We start from the raw sequence: 21,235 nt of genomic DNA on the forward strand, positions 1-21,235 counted from the left end.
AGACAGAACAGATTCCTCCCTCAAAGAAACATTTCTGAATTTTAACAGATTAAATCCAAACTTCATCAATTCAATTCAGCTCTCTCTCTGTGCCTGTTCAGTCTTATCATTTACTAACGGTCCTCATTCACACTGACTCAGCACTAGAGCACATAGAAGTCACCCAAACATGACGTCAAAAAGCACATGGGGCATGTTTGGTTCTGATACTTACAAATCATTATTCTTTTCAACCTTATTTGCTATATTTTTAAAGAAAGTGTCTCATTACCATCTCTAAACACCACCATCAATGTCTTATAAATAGTTGTATTAAGAAAACAAGTTAAACATGATGGAAAAGATCATTAGTTTAAGGAGAATTATCCCACATGTCTTGCCATACAGTTAATAATAACATCTTCATAGCCTCTCAGATTATGAATAAATATTGCATTTTCTGTCTATTAACGCTTCAAACTCTTAAATCATTTAATCGCTTCTCTATTAACATAAACTCAGCTTTTGCTGATGACGGCTTTATAATGAAGAAAGAAAACAAAAGTAAACTTTTCTACATGTTTAAATGTTTTTTTCCTCCAGAGTTGTCTATCTGCGTAGAACTGAACCACACTAATCAGTTTTTTTAGGATATTACTGAATGTACCAGAGTCAAACCCAAAAACGTCTTAGTTACTAACAGAACAAACTCGACATTGTATTCTCTAAAATCAGACATAAAAGGAATTGCCTGTGGCTACTTAAACAAATAACGTCAAACTTAGCATCAGAATAAAAGAATCTGCAAATATCTGAGCATGTATCAGCGAGGCATCCGGAAAGCCTGAGGGATTAAAACACTAACCACATAATGGTTTATTCTGAATGTAAAGCTCAGTTGCACAGACTTCCTCATGCATTTTCCTTTCTCTACATTTTTCCTCAGGTTTCTTTCTAAAAGAAAAGGGGAGGGGGAGGTTGAAAAGGTAGTATAGTGGTGACTTGTTAACTGAAGACATTTTATTGAGAGTACCTTTGCCTCAAGGGAATAAAAAGCTGTTCCCTGGGGGTTTCATGCAGAGCAAGCTCACATGGACACAATGGGAGCCACAGAGAAAAAGCCACAGAGATCAGTAAGAGCAACAGAGAGGCAGCAGCTGGCAGACTCCACCTGGCATACATGATGCCACACTGACACCCACATGGAGTTAATGCTTTTGTTCTCCAAAGGTATTGGATTCTCCCATTAACCGGTTTGACAAAACAGAAACACAACACTGTCATTTCCGGCTGAGGAGATCCTCCCAGTTCTCCCAGCCCTCTAAATACGTAACACCTCCACTGGGATGCAGACACTTCGGAAAGGAAAGGTACTCACAGCTTTGGCTTTGGCTTGGTAGGCAGTGGAGGAGCATCTTTCCCCGGGGTCGGAGGAGAATCTGGCGCTGTGTGGGCCTGACCTGGCGGTGTGACCTGGATGTCTGCTGCCAGCTCTGGCTGTGGCAGAGGAGGAGGAGGGGGCGGGAGTGGGGTCTCTTTAGGGAAGCTTGGAGGTGATGGTGGATGTGGAGGTTGACCATTCTGTAGAGGTTCCTGCCCTCTCTCCTCGTCCTTATCTTCTACCTCTGAGCTAATTTGCACCGCAGGGAGAGCGGAAACAGTGGGCCAGATCTCCAGCTCCTTGACGTGGAAGGAGTCTGAACCGGGCTGAGGAGGCGTCTTAGGTGGCAGCTCCAGGAGGCTGATCTCTGTGGGTGGTGGAGACGGAGGAGGAGGAGGAGGAAAAGAGGCTACATCCTCAAATCCTGAGCTATCTCCAGACATGCCATTACTGGATGAGTCCTCAGCTGGTGTAGAAAACAAACAGAGAAAAATGTTATTTGTCTTTTATTTTTACTTTGATAATTAGTTTTCTCTAGTCTGGCACATACGTCACTGAGTGGAAAGTCAATACAAACACAGTGCATCACAGCTGGTCTGATCCCAGGCAACAGCTGGGACCAGTCAAGCTGATGCAATTCCTGTTTATTCAGCCTTTCCTTTATGCTGTGGGGTGAATCCTGCACTGTACTAACAGCTCTGTCTGTGCCAATATACACAGAGATAGTTGTGTCTAGTTTAACTCTTTCTTGTCTCTATACAGTCATAACATAATAAACAAAGCAGGAAGGTCATCTGGTGAAAATTTATCCCGACAGATAAAGATAAACCCAACCAGCAAAATCACCGGTGAGCAACTTCAGTAGACCACAGGGTTATTATTACAATTGTTAAAACCATGCCAACAGTTTTATTCTTAAAAAAGATCAAATTCTTCATTAATATATATAATATATTACCTTGGCTATAACCTGGGGTTACGGTTTAACACCTCCGTTCTAATCATAATTAGGCTATAATATGATAAATGTATTCTAATTCATGATCTTTAAACATTAAACTAGAGAAAATTGCACTGAAGAAAAAATCAAAGTCCATTTTTCTTTTATTAAGCAGGTAAGTGAGACTCTTTGCCAATAGAATAAAATAATTTACATTTAAAAAAAGAAAAAACAACTGAACTGTCTTAATTCAAGACTATAATAATTTAATTATCTTATTTTAAGTGTAAAAACATTCATCCCATTGGTAGATCAACATAAATACATACACAACTTAAGGTTGAATACACATATTTTAAGAAATGTCTAATTATTTTTAGATCATTTTTGCTTTGTGAATGGTCTTTTTATTTGCTTGAGACACCAAAATAAAGCGTTCTTTTAAGATTAGACTAAATAAAATATATTCTGGAGAAACTCGAAAATTTTAAATTAATTCATTCTTCAGACAGTATGATCTGGTTTGCTGCTCTGAAGGCACCAAGCATTCAGGTTTTTGTCTCTTTAAATTATACGAATTAAGTACTATTGTTCAATCTGGAGGTTTCTTAAAATTGAGTTTTTCCTCTCCACTGTCGCTACAAGCATGCTTAGTGTGAGAGATTGCCTTCAAGTCAATGAGTCGATGCAATCAACTGGTTTTCCTTAGATAGAAAACTTTAAATCAATTTGACTGTATGATCTGGTGAACTGTAAAGTGCCTTGAGATGACGTGTGCTGTAAATTGGTGCTATATAAATAAACTGAATTGAATTTAATTGCAGCATGTTAGTAATAAGTTATATTGAAATATTGAGTGTATATCTATAGTATCATACAAAATGTAAATAAACATCTTTTATCAACTCCTTGCTTAAGACTTTTTCATAACACGTATGACCAAATGTGGATATATGTCATCCCTGTTGCTCTGAATGTTAGGATGAGCTGATGACAATATTCCCAAAGTGCCATCCAGAATAAAAAAAAAAAACCTTAAAGTAAAGTTGAACGGTTAGGATAGCTTAAAGAATTTAAGTCCAAAATCATTGTTTTCACCCCTTCTTGTATTGTTACCGTATAAAACTTTTGCTACTTTTGTTGTTGTTTTTTTTAATAGTGCTATTCATAATAATGTTTTATGATATGGTACGGTTAAATTTGTTCTTTAAGTGTTTTCAGTTTAGATAGTAGATGCTATTTTCATTAGCTAAACTATTAGCCAAGCTTGCAAGCCTAAAATGAGGGACCACTTCAAGTCTGTGTGTGTTTTAAAGCTTATTCTAGTTTAGGTTCAGGTTTATGACTAGGAATCGTGAAAATGAACACAACATTCTATTCACTAAATAACTCACATCTAAACAGTTTAACTAGGTTATTAACTTAGTCAAGTTAAGACGTCAGCATATTTAATTAATAGCCTGTTGCATTCTGTTATGGAGCTTTGAGAAGATTTAATTTGAGGACATTAAAGAGCTTAAAATCTGAGGAAAGAGGTCTAAATTTTTACTTTTTCCTTAATTTAAGTTGTCTTGATCCCCAAATTCCTCTTAAAGTTAACATTTTGGGAGGAATTTAGATTAATAAAAACATGCACCACATCTAATGGCATATTTTTCATGCATTGCCGCTCAGATTTTGCCCAGTAAAGTTCATCCATCTTTGTGCGGCTGACACACCTGGAGTCACAGTGAGCTGAGCCGTGCTGCTGACAGAGCCGTAGGTGTTGGACGCTGTGCAGCAGAACAGACCCCCATCCTCTGGAAAGGCCTCGGCAATCACCAACGTACAGATCTCCTCTGAAATGTACAAACATGATGAACATCATTTATACATTTGTTTTAATACAATCTACCAGAGAAATCCAGTGGACAAGAAGACCATTAGCACACACAGACAAAGGTGTTTTCAGGTAGACTGATGACTCACTACAGAGACACACAGAGAATATGTGGAAGACAAACTAGCAGACAGACAAACATCTGTTTGGCGATGTCTCTGTGACTCACGCACTGCTTTTACTTGTATATGTGCTTCATCATTATTATTATTAGATGGGACTCCCTCTCAATGTAGTACTGTGGTTGTCATGAAAAAATCTGGATTTCTTCTCCAGACAAAACTTCCTGTTCATTACTTATTTGATCTCGTTGTGTGTGCAGGAACATGAACCCTTTATAGCTGACATTCGTGCAAGGACCTGAGGCAACATACCTGGTTCAGCCGCAGATCGAGGCTCTGATGTATTCAGACAGGACAGGAGGGGAGGGAGAAAAGTGTTAGTCAGCATGAGCCTGATAGTTACTCGGATTTATAGAGCTGGAGATTGCCTCACTTTTCTGGAGGATCCGAAAATCAGGAGAATCCAGGATCTCATTCCCCTGGCGGTACCATCTGACCTGGAGGGGGGGGGCTCCACGGACCCTGCACTCCAGAACCACCACCTGGCCCTCTGACGCCTGGACGTCCTGCAGGAGCTGCGAGGGAGCGAAAGAGTTAAAAGAAAGAAGCAATGAGGAAAAGAATCGGATGAGTGAAGGATGAAGAGCACATCTGAAGACGGACTGTGAATGATGAAAAAGATAAATCTGTTTTCAAAGGGAATCATGACACAAAGGGAGGATGACGGTTAAATGCTTAAACTAAGGAACTGAGGCCACTCACTGTTATAAAAACCCTCCTGTTGGACATGAAAGTGCAAAGTTTTGACAGCTTTTCATGTTTTTCTCATTTATTTTTTTCCATATTCCAGTGAAAATATTCTCCCCACACTATTCCACAATGGAAAAACAAAAACATCTGTTTGGATGGTTTTGGTAATCTGTTATATGCATCAATATTAAGATGCTTTTTTTAGCCCTCGATTAAATCCTAGAGTCTTTCTGGGAATGGACCTGTAAGCTTGGCATGAATTTGCTCTGGAATCTTTGCTCTCCCATTCTTCCTGACAGGAACAGTCAAGATTAAACAGATTAGCGACGTCTTTTTAAGTCTCTCCAGAGATCCTCTATGGTTCAGCAGCATTCTTTTAGAAACCTGTTTTTTTTTTTGTCCTCACTTTGAAATAGTTAAGGTTGACATCCAAAGCCAACAATGCATTTTGAGAGAATGCACCTGCCTGCGGTGAACTAGCTGCAGAGGAAAATAAGTTTTAACTAATAAGGAAATCATTATATGGGCAGCTTTTTTTACTGAAAATCGGGTCTTCTAGTAAGGTTCACATCCTGCTCAGACATATGTATCGCTGTCTACTCTTAAAGCACCACGAAATTCTAGTGGATTCGGTCCAGACTTTGTTTGAAGATACAATCATTTCCACATCAAAGTAGAACTTGAAAAAAACTTCTAAGACATGCTTTTTTTAACTAACTCAAACTAAATTGAGGTCTTTTTTATCCAGGACAGTTTCACAAAGATTCAGGCTATTGTCTCGTTGAAATGTAAACTGTCCATGCCCGGGATTCAGGACATGGGAAAAATGCTTCTACTTGTAATTTCCTTTGATTTGAGCGATTGGATCTTTTTATAGAGAAATCTTTCAAAACATATGTGCTCTGTTGATGATACAGAAAGAAAATGAAGCAAGGAAAGTTTAATGTATTCAATTTATAGACCAACAGAAAACTGTGGATAATTGAGATGTCTAAGGAAAGGATACCTGGTTTACAAATAAAGATGTGAGTACCTTTAATTGACTGTATTTGACTTTCACTAGAAATCTGCTGCAATGGCATTACCAGCATCTAAGCAGTAAAAGTTGTTTATTATTTTCTGCAAAATATCTCAAATGAATTGATTTTGGTTGGAGAGCTTCTATGTGCATTGATTTTTAGGTCTTCTAAATATGGTCAGTCTCAGGTTGTGTGGAGGTTTTAAGAGGACCCTAATGCAGAGAAGGAAGTTTCTTGCAGATTTAATAAAGAGTGGTGACAACAGAAGCATAATTCCAGAAATAACTAATGAAGGAACACAGGAACCAGAACAAACGGGAACACATAGGTTTGGGAGGGAATGAGAGTAAGTACAGAGGAGGGGTATATCATATATAATATACAGTATATAATGGAGTAATCAACTGATTGGGAGCAGGTGTGGACAGAAGGATCTAGAAGGGAGCTAGGGGAAAGGACACTGGCACAAGAGAGAGCAACCAAGACATGAGCAGGTCGCTGCTTAAAACCTTCTATGACTCTGTGGTGGCATGAGCCCTCCTCTAAGCTTTTGTCTGCTGGGCCCCTGGCAGCGCAGAGCAGAGCGGGCCAGAAAGAGACTGAACAAACTAGTGAGAAAAAGGCCGCTTCTGTCCTAGGCTGCACTCTAGACTCAGTGGAGGAATGTCTGAGGGGAGGGCGCTGTCCAAGCTTTCATCCATAATGGACAACACCTTCCACACTCTGCACCAGACTGTAGAGGAGCTGAGCAGCTGCATTTAGGGAAAGACATTTACACCCTGTTTGTAAAAAGAAGCGCTACAGCAGGTCATTCATCCCTGCTGCAACCAGAGTCTATAATGCAACACTATAACAGCAATAACTGTATAATGTATAATATGCAATTACTATTTGATACCCTGTGCAACAACGTATTCCTCTGAATTTGATACCCACTGCAATAAATATAAATATAAATATCCATCCATATAAATACCTGGGTAAACCCTGTATTATAACCCGGTATAAGGATCCTACTATAAAAAATAAAAAAATAAAAAAGCAGTCATACATGGATGCACTGTACATACTGTATATATCCCATGCACCTTTTACCTCCTTTCGCACATTCTTCTTCTTTGAGTATTTGAGCTGATATAACAAGTAAATTTCTCCACTGCAAGATCAATTAAGTCAATCAATCAATCAATACAACAGGGCTTAAACTTAACTAAAAAACTTAATGACACTAAATGGAAATTAAACTAATGACATAGAAAACACAAAATGACAAGAATCAAAGTGTAACTGAAAACTCAAAAACTCAAACAATAGGCCTTACCCATGAATATATTTAAAGCAGTTCTAATGAAGTGCTGGCTTTGCAGCCAATACATTTGGACAGCTGAGGCCCCAATCCAACATCTTGTTTTAAAGGTGGGGGTGGTGTTCTCAGGGTGAGGTGAAGTACTGTTTTTCAACCACATTAGCAGTAGAAATGCATGCACTTCTCTGGAAGTTTAATCTGCACACTCAAACTGTTTTAATCAAAACCCAACATATCTATTTCTTTCCATTTTTGTAAACATGGATTACATTGCTTCCCCTTCGCAGCATTATCTTGTCTTGGTCTGTAGATACCTGTACCGTCAATACGTTCACCTGTAATTTCATATGAATATCTGCTGAAGCATCTAACAAAACACCCAGCAGCATTGCACCTGAAAAATTCACATTCTGTGTTTTCAGCAATGGACACAGTTGAAAGAAGGTTCACAGAAGAAATATGCCGCATGGGTCAGTGGGGACCGGTGCTGACCAGAGGGGAACGTCATGATTAAAGTCTGGCAGCAGTTATAAAAGGAGCAGGGTGTGCGGGTGAAGGAAAAACAAATGTCCTTTACTAATGAAGTGGGAAATGATTTAGGGCCTGACAGGCTGAATGAAAGTGAAGGGGACCTGACCCTTGTGGGTTTGGCAGGGCTGTTTGAAGCTTTGCCTCAGTCCGTCTCAGTTCAGCTATCATAAGACCCACAGCCTGAGGGGGGAGGAGGGGGAGACGGGGTGAGGTTGAACCAGAGGAGGAGTGCTCATAAAATCTTTGTTTAATCAGACCCCGACTGGTGGAAGTGAAAGCACTGAGGACTGTTATTATGGGATGTCTGAGGGCATATATATATATATATATATATATATATATATATATATATATATATATATATGTATATGTAAAGGATAGAATTTCTCTCCTGTTTATAATTACTTTGGTCATCACACAATTTCTGTAAAATATGAGGTTTCAACAAGCTGTGTGAGGCAATGAGAAATGCAAGGCATGTAAAAACAACTGGCTATGAATTGACTTTCCATTCAAACTCACCTTTGTGAACAGCGGTGGGCCTGATGACTCAGCACCATGCAGTAGTGACAGAGGGCTCTGCATCTAGATCATAATACACACATACAAGAGAAGATTAAGCTTTTTATTATGTCTCTTAAAGGTTTAAAAGCAGCGCTTGGCTGAGCTGTCCTGCATGCTGTAGGGACTTACCCGCTGTGGGGGATGAGACATGGACTGGACCAGAGCGGAGCGGTGAGGAACCACCTCTGGGCTCTTGGGGGATGACGAGCGTATTGTTAAGGACATAGAAGTCATTTTTTTCTGAGCTCTGTGAGAAGGAAAAAGGAGGAATGCTTGAGGAATATGTAGACAGAGAGCAAGCAGAATCTGAAGAAGACAGATGATTCTATGAGTAGGATGGAGTTCAAAAACATTTGGAGTGATCCAGTTACTGGATTATATTCCTTATCAAGTTGCAATATTTTGGTGTAAAGAAAGCTGTTATGAAGCAGCTTAAGCTTTGATAAATTATCTCATCATACATGGAGGGAGTAAAGCTCGCATGAGAGGTCAAAGCCTGGAGTTAAGTGTAAGGGACAGGCATGACACGGCAATTCTTTTTCATATTAACCCCATAGACCTTTCATTATAAGGAATGCATCCCATGTTTTAGGTCAGGTCTAGGGCTCTTTAAAGGCCTGGTTAAAGAGAAGCAGACAGCAGACTAATAGCTGCTGCAGGGCTCAGTTAACCCTTTCAGGGTTCCTACATTCATTGGGTCATAAGGTCACGGCGATGCAGAAACACACGTACTGAGGCATGACTCCTGATCTTGACTTTGATACCGTTCCTTCTCCCTCTGAGTCCGATGATGAAGCCCCTATAAATGGATGAAACAAAAGCAGAGGCTGTTTTTGTAACATTGTATAAAATCGGTAAATAACCTGCAGAGGAATTTCTCTGGTGTTGCAGAAAACAAACACAGATACAAACATTTCCCTAAATATTTGACACCATTTACAAAATTAAAAGATATATTTTTACCACATCAGTCCGGTGGCACAAAAAAATGTATTATATGTTGCTTTAGATGATCAGTGCAGATATAAGCTACCATACAGAGCCATATTAGTTATTTGTTTATTTTTTGATGGGCACTTATTTTATCTCTCCTCTAGTATAAGGTCCAAAGAGACTTTTTAACGTTACTTTATGTGGTACAGTATCTTTAAATATTGTCAATAACAATTCAAAAAGTATATGAATATGTATATAGAGTATGAAACAAAGCTTTAAATGTTACACTGAACAAATAATAAAAACAGCTCTGCAAATAGATGTATTTTTATAAGAGTTTGGTAAAACTATAATTCAAAAACAAATAGTGTATTACATGAAACCAACAAGCAAACCCAATGAGCCCGTCTGGAGGAGATGTGTACTAAACCGAATGGTATGATTCTTCTACTATTGTGACATAAAAACCTCAGATAAAAAGTGTTTCAGCCAAAATTGAATGTTCTGTAATAGTTAAGAAAATCCTTTGCAGTAAATATAAATACAACTTCATCTGCACTTTTTTAAAATGAATACATTATTATAAGTCTAGCATCAATACAGGTCTCTATGGCTGTCTATGTGTATAAAAGGCTTTACTAATTGAGCCAATATGCAGTGATTAGGAAGGCAAGAGAGGTAAAAAAAAAAAAAAACAGATTCAAACTTATGAAACAGCATCAGAGGGGAATCTTGAGTAACCATGTCTCCATAACAACCCTTAAACACAATCTATATGCAAACTTGGTGTTTACATGATGCCAGGAAAAAAAATGGTGTTTTCCATCCGCAAATGTAAACATGCAGAAATTCCTCAGTAACATTGAAACCAACTGAGGAAAAGTCATTTTCAGCTGCAAACACTTATTGATGAGTGGCCTTAAAAACGGGTGGATGATGGGAACAGTGTTAGTTATGGAGAGTGATTATTATGCTGTTAACCTTTAAAATACCAGAGAATTTGAAACACAAGTCATGTGCTTGCCTGCATGGTATGGGTTACCCAGTAAACTTTAAGATTATAAAAGGATATAAGGTAAAATGTTTATTACATTGATTTTAACCCATGCATATCATGCATGCATGATATAGATATTCCACTTGCAACTGTTAGTATTTGATTATGTGAAAACAGAAGCTTAAAAGTCTGACCTTCGATGTAAACCTCAGCTGAGGTATTATCTGCTCCTAGACTGTTGGAAGCCACGCAGGTGTAACGTCCCGTGTCGTCCTCGAAGGCTTCAGCGATCACCAGAGTGTGCAGGTCTCCTTCCCTCCAGATTTGGATGTCAGGGGAGTTCTGCAGCTCACGGCCTTCGCAGAACCACCTGCAGGAAGGGTAAACCCAGATGTTTTTCTAACGTGCTACCTTTAATGAAATGCTTTTTCTTTATGTAATTGAAATATTTCTATTATTTATTTAAAAAAGAAAACTCTGCTCTGTGTTTGATAACAATTATCTGATGTTAGACACTCAAAAGATGGAGTTTGTAGCTCTGTTTTCAGCTTAAATGTCATAGCTGTTTTTTCTTTAGCAATAATTAAACCATGACTCTAAAGAGATGCAGGTCTGCTAATCAACTCTACGTGCGTACCTGCTCAGTGACACACTCCTCCTGGGTACGTCTGAGTTTCCATATCTACAGAAACATCAGCCACCCCGAGGCACTGACAAACTGCTATGTTACGGGAAGCAGAAACACCTCTTTCCAATCAGAGTGCTGTGTGTCTGGGCAGGCGCTGCACAACGTTCCTTGGGGAGCGGAGAAACATGCTTTGTCTCTTCTTGGATTTGATGTGGATAAGAGAGAGTCTGTAACTCTGGCAGCTTCATCTGTTTTATCTCTCTTCACAGGGTTATGATTAAAGCAGAACTTTCCCAGTCCTCCAGCTCAGTGCCACCACATCAAGTCCAAGATCAAACAGCGATGCTACAGTCATCCACCTCCTTCCACACATCAGGCCTCTAGGACCACAAACGGAGACTTTGATCCATAGTTTTATCTTTTTTAAAAGCATTCTATAAACATTCAGAACATCCACTCTCCAATGACACACCACTCCATTGAATGAGAGGGGATATAAATCCTGGTTCACCTCTCGACCTCTGAATCAACAGGGGAGGTGCAGGAATTCCCAAACGAAAGAAAAGAACAGCTGTTCTTCAAACCCAGAGCCACGACCTTAAAGACATTCCTGCTGTCTCAGAGCGCTCCATAAAAATGTTTCTACAACCTGCAGCATGGCCGTAATTTTACTTTTTACACCCAGATGTGTCAGTCAGATAAAGCATCCAGACAATAGTTCATTCTTGTGAATTTATGGATTATGTCTGAGCTGATTGATGTGGGCGTGGAGGTGAAAAAAGGTGACGGGGAAAGTGGATGAATGAGCGAATGGCGGGTAGAGAAACGGTAGAGTGAGCCTGAGTCAGAGGAGGGTAGACACGCAAAATGATGCAGTGTATTAGTGAGACTAGTCATACCAAAGGATTTATTATCGTCAGGGTCAGGTGGACATAGACCGCCTTGGAGAAGAGCTCACAGAACATCACTTTTTGTTATGGTTCAAACACAAACTTTAGAGCTTTTTTATATACTACATCAACACTAAGAAGTGTATTAAAGTGGGAAAAGAGGGATAAAAGCTTTTATTTTAAGTTTTTCCAACAAACATCTAGAAAAGGAGTTTTTAATTTTGCTTTCATCCATCTTCTCATCAACTTTTGCCTGCTTTCAGCTAAAGGAAAACATGATGCTTGCACCATGTGAGGCTGTTTGCATGGCTGGTTTCTTTCATAAACAGGTCTGATCTGATCAGAGCATTTCCTTCTCTATTAGTCCCCTGCATCACTCGTTACAAGATGCAAACAGGATTCCTCATGGAGCTCTTTCAGATACACCTTTCTTCATGCTACTCTGCAACAAACCTGACCTGTCAACAATTTTTTCCAGCTGAGCTGTGGATCTCTGCTGCTCCTCCAGAGTTACCACAGACATCCATAGTGGGCAGCCATGCCTTAGTACATGAACAGCTCTGCTGTAGGCTTTCCATTTTCTAAAGATGGATTGAACACATCTCTGTCAGATGTTAAAGGGTTGGGATATTGCCTTTAAAACCCAAAAGAGTCCTGACCTTTCCCAGAATTTCTGACTGTAATGTTTGATTAGTTATTTGGTCCTTTTTACTCTATTGTTCTCTGACAATAGACAATAGTCTTTGAGGCAAAGGCCTCAGGCTACATCTGAGGCCTTTGCAGAGCTGCTGGATATAAAACCTATATCAAACTGCATGGAGATGGATTGTGTTTACTACTAAGCTGTCTTTGTAGAACATTTGCTAGATTTCATTAGGGGTGTATTGGAACAAAAGTTGGATAATAACACATAACAAGTTTTCCATTCTACTTCCACTGTTCAGTTATCTTCCACATTGATTTGCTCCATAAAAAACACACCCAATAAATGGTAAATGGCATGTACTTATATAGCGCCTTTATTCAAGTCAGCAGACTTGACCGAAGCGCTTTACACTACATTCATTCACCCATTCACGCGCACACTCACGGTGGCAAGCTACATTGTAGCCACAGCTGCCCTGAGAGAAGCAGGGCTGCCGTACACTGGGGCCACCGGGCCCTCTGACCACCATCAGTAGACAATGCAGGTGAAGTGTCTTGCCCAAGGACACAACGACACTGAAAGTCGGAGCCGGGGCTTGAACCGTCAATCCTTCGATTTCAGGGCAAACTCCTACATCCAACGCCATTGTCGCCCCATATAAATAAAGCATATAGGCAATTGTAAAGTGGCTAAAATGTGAAAAAAAAAGATGTAAATATGTTTTCAATTGATGCTTAATAATTCATTTGTCATTATTGCTATGTGATATATAATATTTTATTTGTGTTACTTGCTAACACATGAACAAAGTTGTTTGCATCTACTATTTGTTCATCCGATGATGCTGTCAGAATCATAAAAATATCACAGAACCATAAAGACCAAAATAAATCCTCTTTATTTTTAAACAGCTCAATGTGCACCAATCACCTAAGATAGTCTGTGGTTTGTTCACAGGTAGCAGCTGTTACTTGTCACAAGTCACAGTATGATAATGTCATGGGATTTTGAGACCCCACAGTGATGTGACATAAATTTGCAACATGTCATTATAGGATGACTCAGACCAGATTCTGCTTCCTAATTAAGAGCAGCCTGGGACTGACAGTAGAAAGGAGTTTATTTTTCCCAACCAAACAATATCCCTGTGTGGTTTTTCAATCCATTTTTCCCGGATTATAACCAGCTGGGGAAAAGTGAAAACAGCGTGCTTGCGTGACTCTGGATGTCTGCTGGGGCTTTACTCCTAAAATCCAGGTTATTTAAGGTAATTAAACATTTCTACAGACTTCAAGTCACTTACAGTGATACTGAGAGAGCGTCAACAGTGTTCTATGCAACACTTGCTGTGAGTGGGATGACTGTTTAATACAAATCCTTTCAAATTGTGCTTCAAGTTGCATCAAAACGGGCTGGGTTTGACAAACCCCAAAGCAAAGTCTGATGGCGATGATGAGAATATTACAAACAAAGTGAGATGGTTCCTCAGATGTATAGACATACAGTCTCCTACAGCAGTATCCATATCCCATTAACCTTTTCACATCTTGCTGCTGTGAAGTAGTTTTTTAACTGAGTATTGACAAAAAAAAAAGGATCTAATAAGTAAAGCCCTTATTCTGAAGCGTAATAATCAGTTAAACAGTCAACCTGAGTTTAGATCTCAAATGTTTCTGGCAGAATATTAGTCAACAAAAAGTATAATGAAGACTAAAAAAACACAGAAGGGATTATCAGAGAAGAGGCTAATGGTACATAAGTGCCTGAGAGCTCTAGTTCACAGAACAGCTAATGCTTTTTCAAAAATCTATACTTTTAGGATCTTGGGTAAGAAAAAAACAATCACTTGTCAAATCAAAGTCATTCAAAGAACCAACAAAAGCTATAGGCAACACAGCAAACATGTGGAAGAAGTCACTTTGATTATATGAAACAAAAAATGAAACTGGTAGAGAAACTAACACTAAACAGCAGCTTTAACACACCTTCCTTACTGTTAGATAGAGAGGTAGCAGCGTCATGCTGAGGGAACGATGGAAATAGTTTCCTGGATTTGTTGTGATCTTAACCACAAACATGACATCCGTCAATAGTGAACTTCCATCTTACATCTGGTCACAAACTCCTTGCATCAGTGTTTAAAGCTTACTTTTTCGTTTTTTCCTTTCAGTATTTTTCTCTCCTTTTTCGTTTTTTTCCTTTCAGTATTTTTCTCTCCGTCAGCAGCACCAAGCTCTGTTAGACTGAAAAAGGCAATGTACATTTGAGGAGTGAAGGAATGGAAATGTTGCTAAAACAAAGAAGAGCACTCATCGGCTCCTCTCACTGACAATAAAGTGGGAAGCTCAAACTGCTCTCAACAAAAACAATAAAAAAAGCTTATTAATAAACCTTAATGAGGCAGAATTACACATAATTACTGGGTAAAGTCATTTAAAGCCATACGGTAATGTTTATTTAATCCCCTCTCTATTTCCCGGGAATGTACTCAAGATGATAATAGGCCCAAACTGCATGCTGCGCTTTCTCCAGTGAGGGAAGCGAGACATTCTCCAGTCAGATACAGACTAGAAGGAATAAAAAGGAATTCCACCATTAGTGGACTCGTTTTCAGGGGAAGCAGGGTGTGGTAGAAACAAATCCATCAATGCTCAAAGTAAATGGGCTGAAAGTGAACATTTCTTGGCAGAACGCAGCTTTGCCACCTACTTCCTCTCAACACAATACCGTTATAAAACACACCTATTCAGAGCATGCATACAAATGGTTTAATGAGTAACACCTCAGCCACTCATTCATCCCACCCAAAAAAGGCAGACAGCCAATAAGGGGATTAAACATCCCACCATCAGCACCAAACAGCCCCTCTGACCGACGACCCCAGACTGTTCAAGGCTAGACGAAGCCTCAGAGGAGAGGATCTCACAGGCCAAACCAAAACTCTGTTGCCCTGGGCTCGATAGTGCGTGCCGAGGGCCACACTCTCCTCGCCTGACCCTGTTGTTATTTGCTGCTGTTGATGGAAAATTTTATGAAGCTAAGCTCAGTTTCACCACAAACCCCAGTGGGAAGCAGCCGGAACAGAAGGGAAACTGACTGTGACATTGATGAGGGAGTGATAGACGGCAGAGCAACACCTCCAGGAGTTATTCAACACTTAGTACACTTAATAGGAAGTCTTTGTCCGGAGGTATTTTATCTGGCGTTTCCATTCGGTCCTCAGTGGGGGGGTTAGAAGTCTGTGGACCGCAGAACTGGACCCATGGTTGAAATGGACAACAGAGGCGGCATCAAGGCTGTCTTTATCCATAATTACAAACTACGACAAAGATGAAGTAAAAATGGCGAACCTTACAGCAGGCTGGGTCAGTTTTACAATCGCCTAATTCACGCAAACAGCAGAGTAAGGGCTTATTCAGTTTCCTCTCTCCCATGAATGTGGACTGGGTTTCTAGAAACAAATATAGCTTTAAATCACATTGACAGGGAAAGAAAAAATTCCTTGTGTTAATCATTCAGTGATGGTTGTCAAAGTTATCTTCTAAGATGGCATAGGGATCATCCAGTACAATCTGAAAAAACAATACATTATCTATCATTGGAGATTGTTTTATGAGTCTGGATAAATGATCTAGCAGCAAAGCGGTTACCATCCTGATGTTATCTGTCTCATTATAACCTACTAAAACTTTACAGGAAGTCACAAAGACCCTGACTTTTAACAGTTCTTGTGACCCTACATTCTCTCCATGAGTGGGTGGGTTCTCTCTGGGTACTCTGGCTTCCTCCCACAATCCAACCGTTCTGTTAATTGATCTTTCTAAATTGCCTCAGGTGTGCAGTAATATGTCCTCTGTGAATCTCTGATCTAAGATCTAGGATAATCCATTGACCTGACTGCTCCTGTTTGTGTTTATTTTTTGAACAATTTGATCAGCTCTACATAAACCCATCATGTTTGAGCCAGTGTTCATTAGTAGAATATAGTTCAGGATCCCTGTAGAAATTAAAGCCTGAGGTCAGGGTACTGCTGAAAATGTGTGTGATTTAGTTTGATCAAAGCAAAAATTAAGTATGTTATTTTATTTTTCAGGTATGGAGCATCTTTTAAAGAGAAATCTGTGTAACATAAAGCAGTCCACAACAGCCCTATTCTTTCAAATCTAAATTCCCAAAAAAGTTAAAGAAAAACAATCCACTGGACTTGGTTTCCAAGTTTGAAGACATTTCGCTTCCCATCCAGGAAGCCTTTTCAATTTATCTCTCTGTCTGAATTGAAAAAACTTCCTCGATGGGAAGTGAAACTTTTTCAAGCAAACTTTTTTTTGGAAGCAAAGTCCAGTAGATTGCTGTTTGTTTTTGTTTTTTTTTACTTTTTTTGGAATGAAAATGACCTGGATGACTGAGAATCTTCACCAGGATTCATCTAAACTGTAGAGTTAAAGTAAGCAGTCCTTAGTTCCATTTAAAATACTCTGTTTAGAGCCTTGTCAACTAAAAATAGAAATGCCTCTGATAAAGAGGATCTCAAAAGAGAGAACAGACTCTATGATGATGGAGCTTGGTCAATGGGATCGCATGCATGATGGGTCAAAGCTGACCGGGATGATTTAGACTAAAGACAGCTGCTGATGACAGTTGGATCTCTGACCGGAAGCAACCAGAAAAACAACTCTGTTAGGAATTCAAGCCCAGTCCATCAGTTAGGATATTTACATGAGCAACTATTTGATCATTTTCATGACCATATCTCTCACTCAGCTGAATACCATCAAGATAAACAACGGAGAGGGAATGCATTGTGCCTTGGCCCAGTTGTGTGTGCTAGCATGTCTGATGATGTGCATGAGAGACAAAGACTAAAATAGTGCCAGATTAGTGCAGCAGCTGAGCTACAAATGGATATTCCTCATTACTAAGGGGGATCCCCCCTTCGAGCATAAAGACCCACATATGTGCAGAAATGGATCTGAATAAAACTTAATGGCTGAAAAACAAAAATCACTTTTTTTTCTGCACAATAAAATACGAGCTACTGGTGCAATATGATAATAAAGGAAAATGCCCATTAAAGGCAAGTGTCGGTTGTTTACATAATTATTTTGCTTAGGATTGACGTAGAAAATATCATCGTAAGCCATAAATTCCTCAAATTCTTGATTAAGTTGATTTATTTCACTTTAACAAATACAAACATTAAAGCGCAACTTTTACACTTAAATATTTAATCTTAAAGGTTGTCTAAACTGTAACTTACCTGTGCTTTTATGTGTCTTACTTCCCAGTGAGGTAAACCAAAATCAGTAAGAAAGTCCCCTGATACCGGGTTGTACATAGAGCCTCGTCTCCTGAGAGCATGACCCACACTGAGCCACACAGCCTTATAGATATGCACACATTTCTCAGGCTGAGCAGAGGACTGAGAGGGAGGGTGGGAGGGAGCAGCTCAGAGCTGCCAAATTCCTCACAAAACAGAAGAGTGAAAAAAAATACATTTAAGACTCATTAAAGAGACAAGAAATGTTTCTCGACTGCCCACACCGAGTTCATTCATATAATTCCAGTGGTTTGCTGAAATGTCTGTAAGCATCTCTCTCTCACAGAAAAAATAAATCCCACTCATACATGTCAAACTATCTGTAACTCTAAACCCATCAAAGCTGGGAGCAGGTAAACTTCCGATCACTTCATACATCTTGCGGGATGCAAACCTATAAATAACCTTTTCTGGCCTTGGACTCTGGAATCTCTCTCTAAAACAAACCAAGAACTAAAAAAAATCTTTGCTTTTCTGTTGTGAGACAAGTCTTGGCCACAGTCGGCTGACCATCAAAGGTGCCACAGCAGGACTTGGCTGGAGCCAGTCAACACTCTCACGATGGAAACCTCTGGGGCTCTAATCTCCAACTATAGGGAAGAAAAGGCTTTAAAGTTAATACAAGATGACAGTGCTTCAGTTTGCACAACAGTGCAGACCTAAGAGGAGAAAACATTAAATGCACTTCCCCAAAACTAATCATTCCCTTATGCTTGAACTAGAAGGAGGCCACTGGAAAAGCCTAATTTGGCCTGTACAAAAATAGCATTAGTTAGAGTGGAAATAAACCACTTCTGTTGGCTGCACCTGGCAGGAACAAGACAGATGACTGCGGTGACGTTAAGATGTGTGCATACGTCACATCTTTCAATCAAAATAAGACCACGGTGATTAAATTTAAAAATCAGTCCAGTCAGCAGGCAAAAATCGGCCATTTGTGGTTTGTTCAGAGCCGGAGAGCTTCTGGCTGATGCCAACAGAAAGGGTGTGGTGCGCTTCAGTCTCTGCAGGAACTCCTGCTCTGGCTTCAATGCAAGCAGAACTCTGGATATTTTGGTCACTAGCAGCCCTCCACTGGGATGTGGCAGGTGGGCTTCAGTGTTGTGCCATTACTTAGAGGGTCAGCTCTCCTCATGTCTGCTGGACTTGGTGACATGAAGATCGATGAGGAGAAGAATAAGCAACTGACAACATCTAGTCCCCCCCGTGGCAAACGCTGAGTCCCTTGCTGGGCTACAGCTTGCTTCCATTTGTTCTGAGAGCAACACGAGAAACACAACAGCTCTTAGATGTGAATATTAAAGCTTGGCTAGGGTTTAACATTGGAGGCATGCTCACATTTGTCAGTTACTGAATGAAAGCAACTCTCTCAAAAAACTCTGTTTTGTCTTTGGGCTCTACGTGATCTTAAGAAGAATACATTTCATAAAGTTGATGAAAAAATGTTCAGGTCCTTTAATCAGCTCCTCCTAATAACAGAGGCTTTTTGCAGCCATGTTATTTTGATTATTATAAATGTTTAAGCTCTATCCATCTGAAAGAAGGGAATGCAGACACTTTCAGATCTCCTTTAGAGGTACTTTTGTTAAGAGAAAGACATCAAGTACTCTTCGTAAGGGAGGGGTCTTCAACATTTTCCAGGCCAAGGACCCCCAAACTGATGGTGAGATGGAGCGGGGACCCCCTAATTATATATATTGTATGAAATCAATGAAACTGGTCCTATAGTCACTCTAGTACAGATGGAGTCATGTAAAGAAAGTAATTTCTCCCTGGGATTATTAAAGTATTTCTGATTTTGATTCCTGGTTGATGGGACAGGTGTTGTGAATGAAACGGTGCCCAGCTTGAAAAAGCTCCTGTGTGTCGCTGAATGTGTGCATTGATGACTGAAAGACATCTTCTGCCTCCATTTATCTGTTTACTACAGTCTGTTGAATTGATGTTAATGTGGATTTAAAGACATTTAAATTAGTGAAAAAAACTGCAGGGGAGATTATTAAAAAAGGCTGGCCAACCAAAACTTTTGTGACCCCCGTGAAGTACCTCTGTGGACCCCTTAGGGCTTGCGGACCCCCTGTTGAAGACCTCTATCGTAAGGCATTCCAAAGTTAACCATTGTTACCTAATTAGATATGAGCATTTCTCTCAGACATCTCATGCAACTCAGAGAGCAGACTTTAGTAAAATGTAGAGAGCAGACTTTCTTTTGTTTTGTTTTTTTAAATATGACTAAACGGAGTCACCGGGGGAAAAGTTGATGCACATGCAGACCAGAGATGCTCATATTAAGGATGAACTGAAAAAGATCTATCTAGAAAAACACAAAAGAGGAGGCATTGTGGCTAACCCAAAACACTGAATAAATGGAACAAGAAGTAGAAGATGCTTCCACCAAGTTTCACCAATGGTAGTGTTGGTATTTGCATGTGAGCCACAGGGTTTTCATCTACATGTAAGCAGAACTCCTTCCTACATATCACTGTGTCCTTTAGAAGGCCTATGGTGGACTGCAAACTACGCTTTGATATTAATCAAATGGGTTGCTTCTGAAGGCAACTTGCTGGATTTCATTTTGGCTATCAGGCTAAAGGAGTTGTTTCCAACTGCAAAGTTTTGAAAACTTTATTTCCTTTCCTTCTGCTTAAAAAATGCACAGTTTTACTCTGGCCTTAAAGTTAAAAGATTATGAATAGTTTTGCACAGAGCTGTTAGAAAAAGAAATAACTAATCTTTGCGCAAACAACCAAACATGTAAATGATATTAGAATCCAACCAAAACTTGACCTCACTGTGTTTCAAAAGGTCCCGTAAGGGTCAGCTGACGTCACTATGAATGGACGCATGTTGTCATTTTGTGTTCCTGCTCCAAGGAGACCAACTGACGCTAACAAAAACACCGGCTATGTCCTCTCATGATCTCACACTGTAAAGACTATATATCCTCCCAACTGTCAAATAAATCCAAGAGAAAACCAACAAAAGTAACATCTAGAAGAGCCCAAAAATTAAACATATCAGCCGTAAACAATAAATGAGACCAGATATTTAAACAGCAGCATGAAGTCTCTTCTAAAATGAAGTGCACTGCTGACAAGATCAGACTTACGCTAATAATATGTTTGTTCCTCTGTTCTTGTGCTATCATTCTGTAAAGCCAAATTCCACTAGCATTCTTAAGTGAGCTTTTACCTAAAGAACGTGCTCACAACTACAGATTAGCTTCAACAAATACGACAAATTACACATTTTCTGAGAGTACTTCATAACCACAACCATAAATCTCTCTGTCAAAGAGTAATTTTAGCTGAGGATAAACCGCACAGCAGCCTGTGTCAGGTCTTATTTTAGGTATGTATCACCAATTTCTGGGAACATCAATTTGATGCAGTTAATGCAATTCCTGTCTT

At 39.6% G+C, this 21,235-nt stretch overlaps 1 protein-coding gene across 4 annotated transcripts in view; it reads right to left on the reverse strand.

Annotated features, from left to right (window-relative positions):
- The window catches only part of palld (palladin, cytoskeletal associated protein), a 75,126-nt gene that overhangs the window by 34,006 nt on the left and 19,885 nt on the right, over window positions 1-21,235 (reverse strand). For all 4 annotated transcript variants that reach the window (XM_015404224.1, XM_015404221.1, XM_015404222.1 and 1 more), the window contains exons 3-10: window positions 10,539-10,714; window positions 9,144-9,210; window positions 8,541-8,658; window positions 8,370-8,432; window positions 4,675-4,816; window positions 4,554-4,577; window positions 4,019-4,138; window positions 1,358-1,826 (exon numbers count right to left, since the gene is read on the reverse strand). In XM_015404224.1, coding sequence (XP_015259710.1) covers window positions 1,358-1,826; window positions 4,019-4,138; window positions 4,554-4,577; window positions 4,675-4,816; window positions 8,370-8,432; window positions 8,541-8,658; window positions 9,144-9,210; window positions 10,539-10,714 — 1,179 coding nt within the window. The remainder of the gene's footprint in view (window positions 1-1,357; window positions 1,827-4,018; window positions 4,139-4,553; window positions 4,578-4,674; window positions 4,817-8,369; window positions 8,433-8,540; window positions 8,659-9,143; window positions 9,211-10,538; window positions 10,715-21,235) is intronic.

The sequence above is a fragment of the Cyprinodon variegatus genome, unplaced genomic scaffold, assembly GCF_000732505.1.
Source record: "Cyprinodon variegatus isolate N-32 unplaced genomic scaffold, C_variegatus-1.0 Scaffold1669, whole genome shotgun sequence".
NCBI lineage: Eukaryota > Metazoa > Chordata > Actinopteri > Cyprinodontiformes > Cyprinodontidae > Cyprinodon > Cyprinodon variegatus.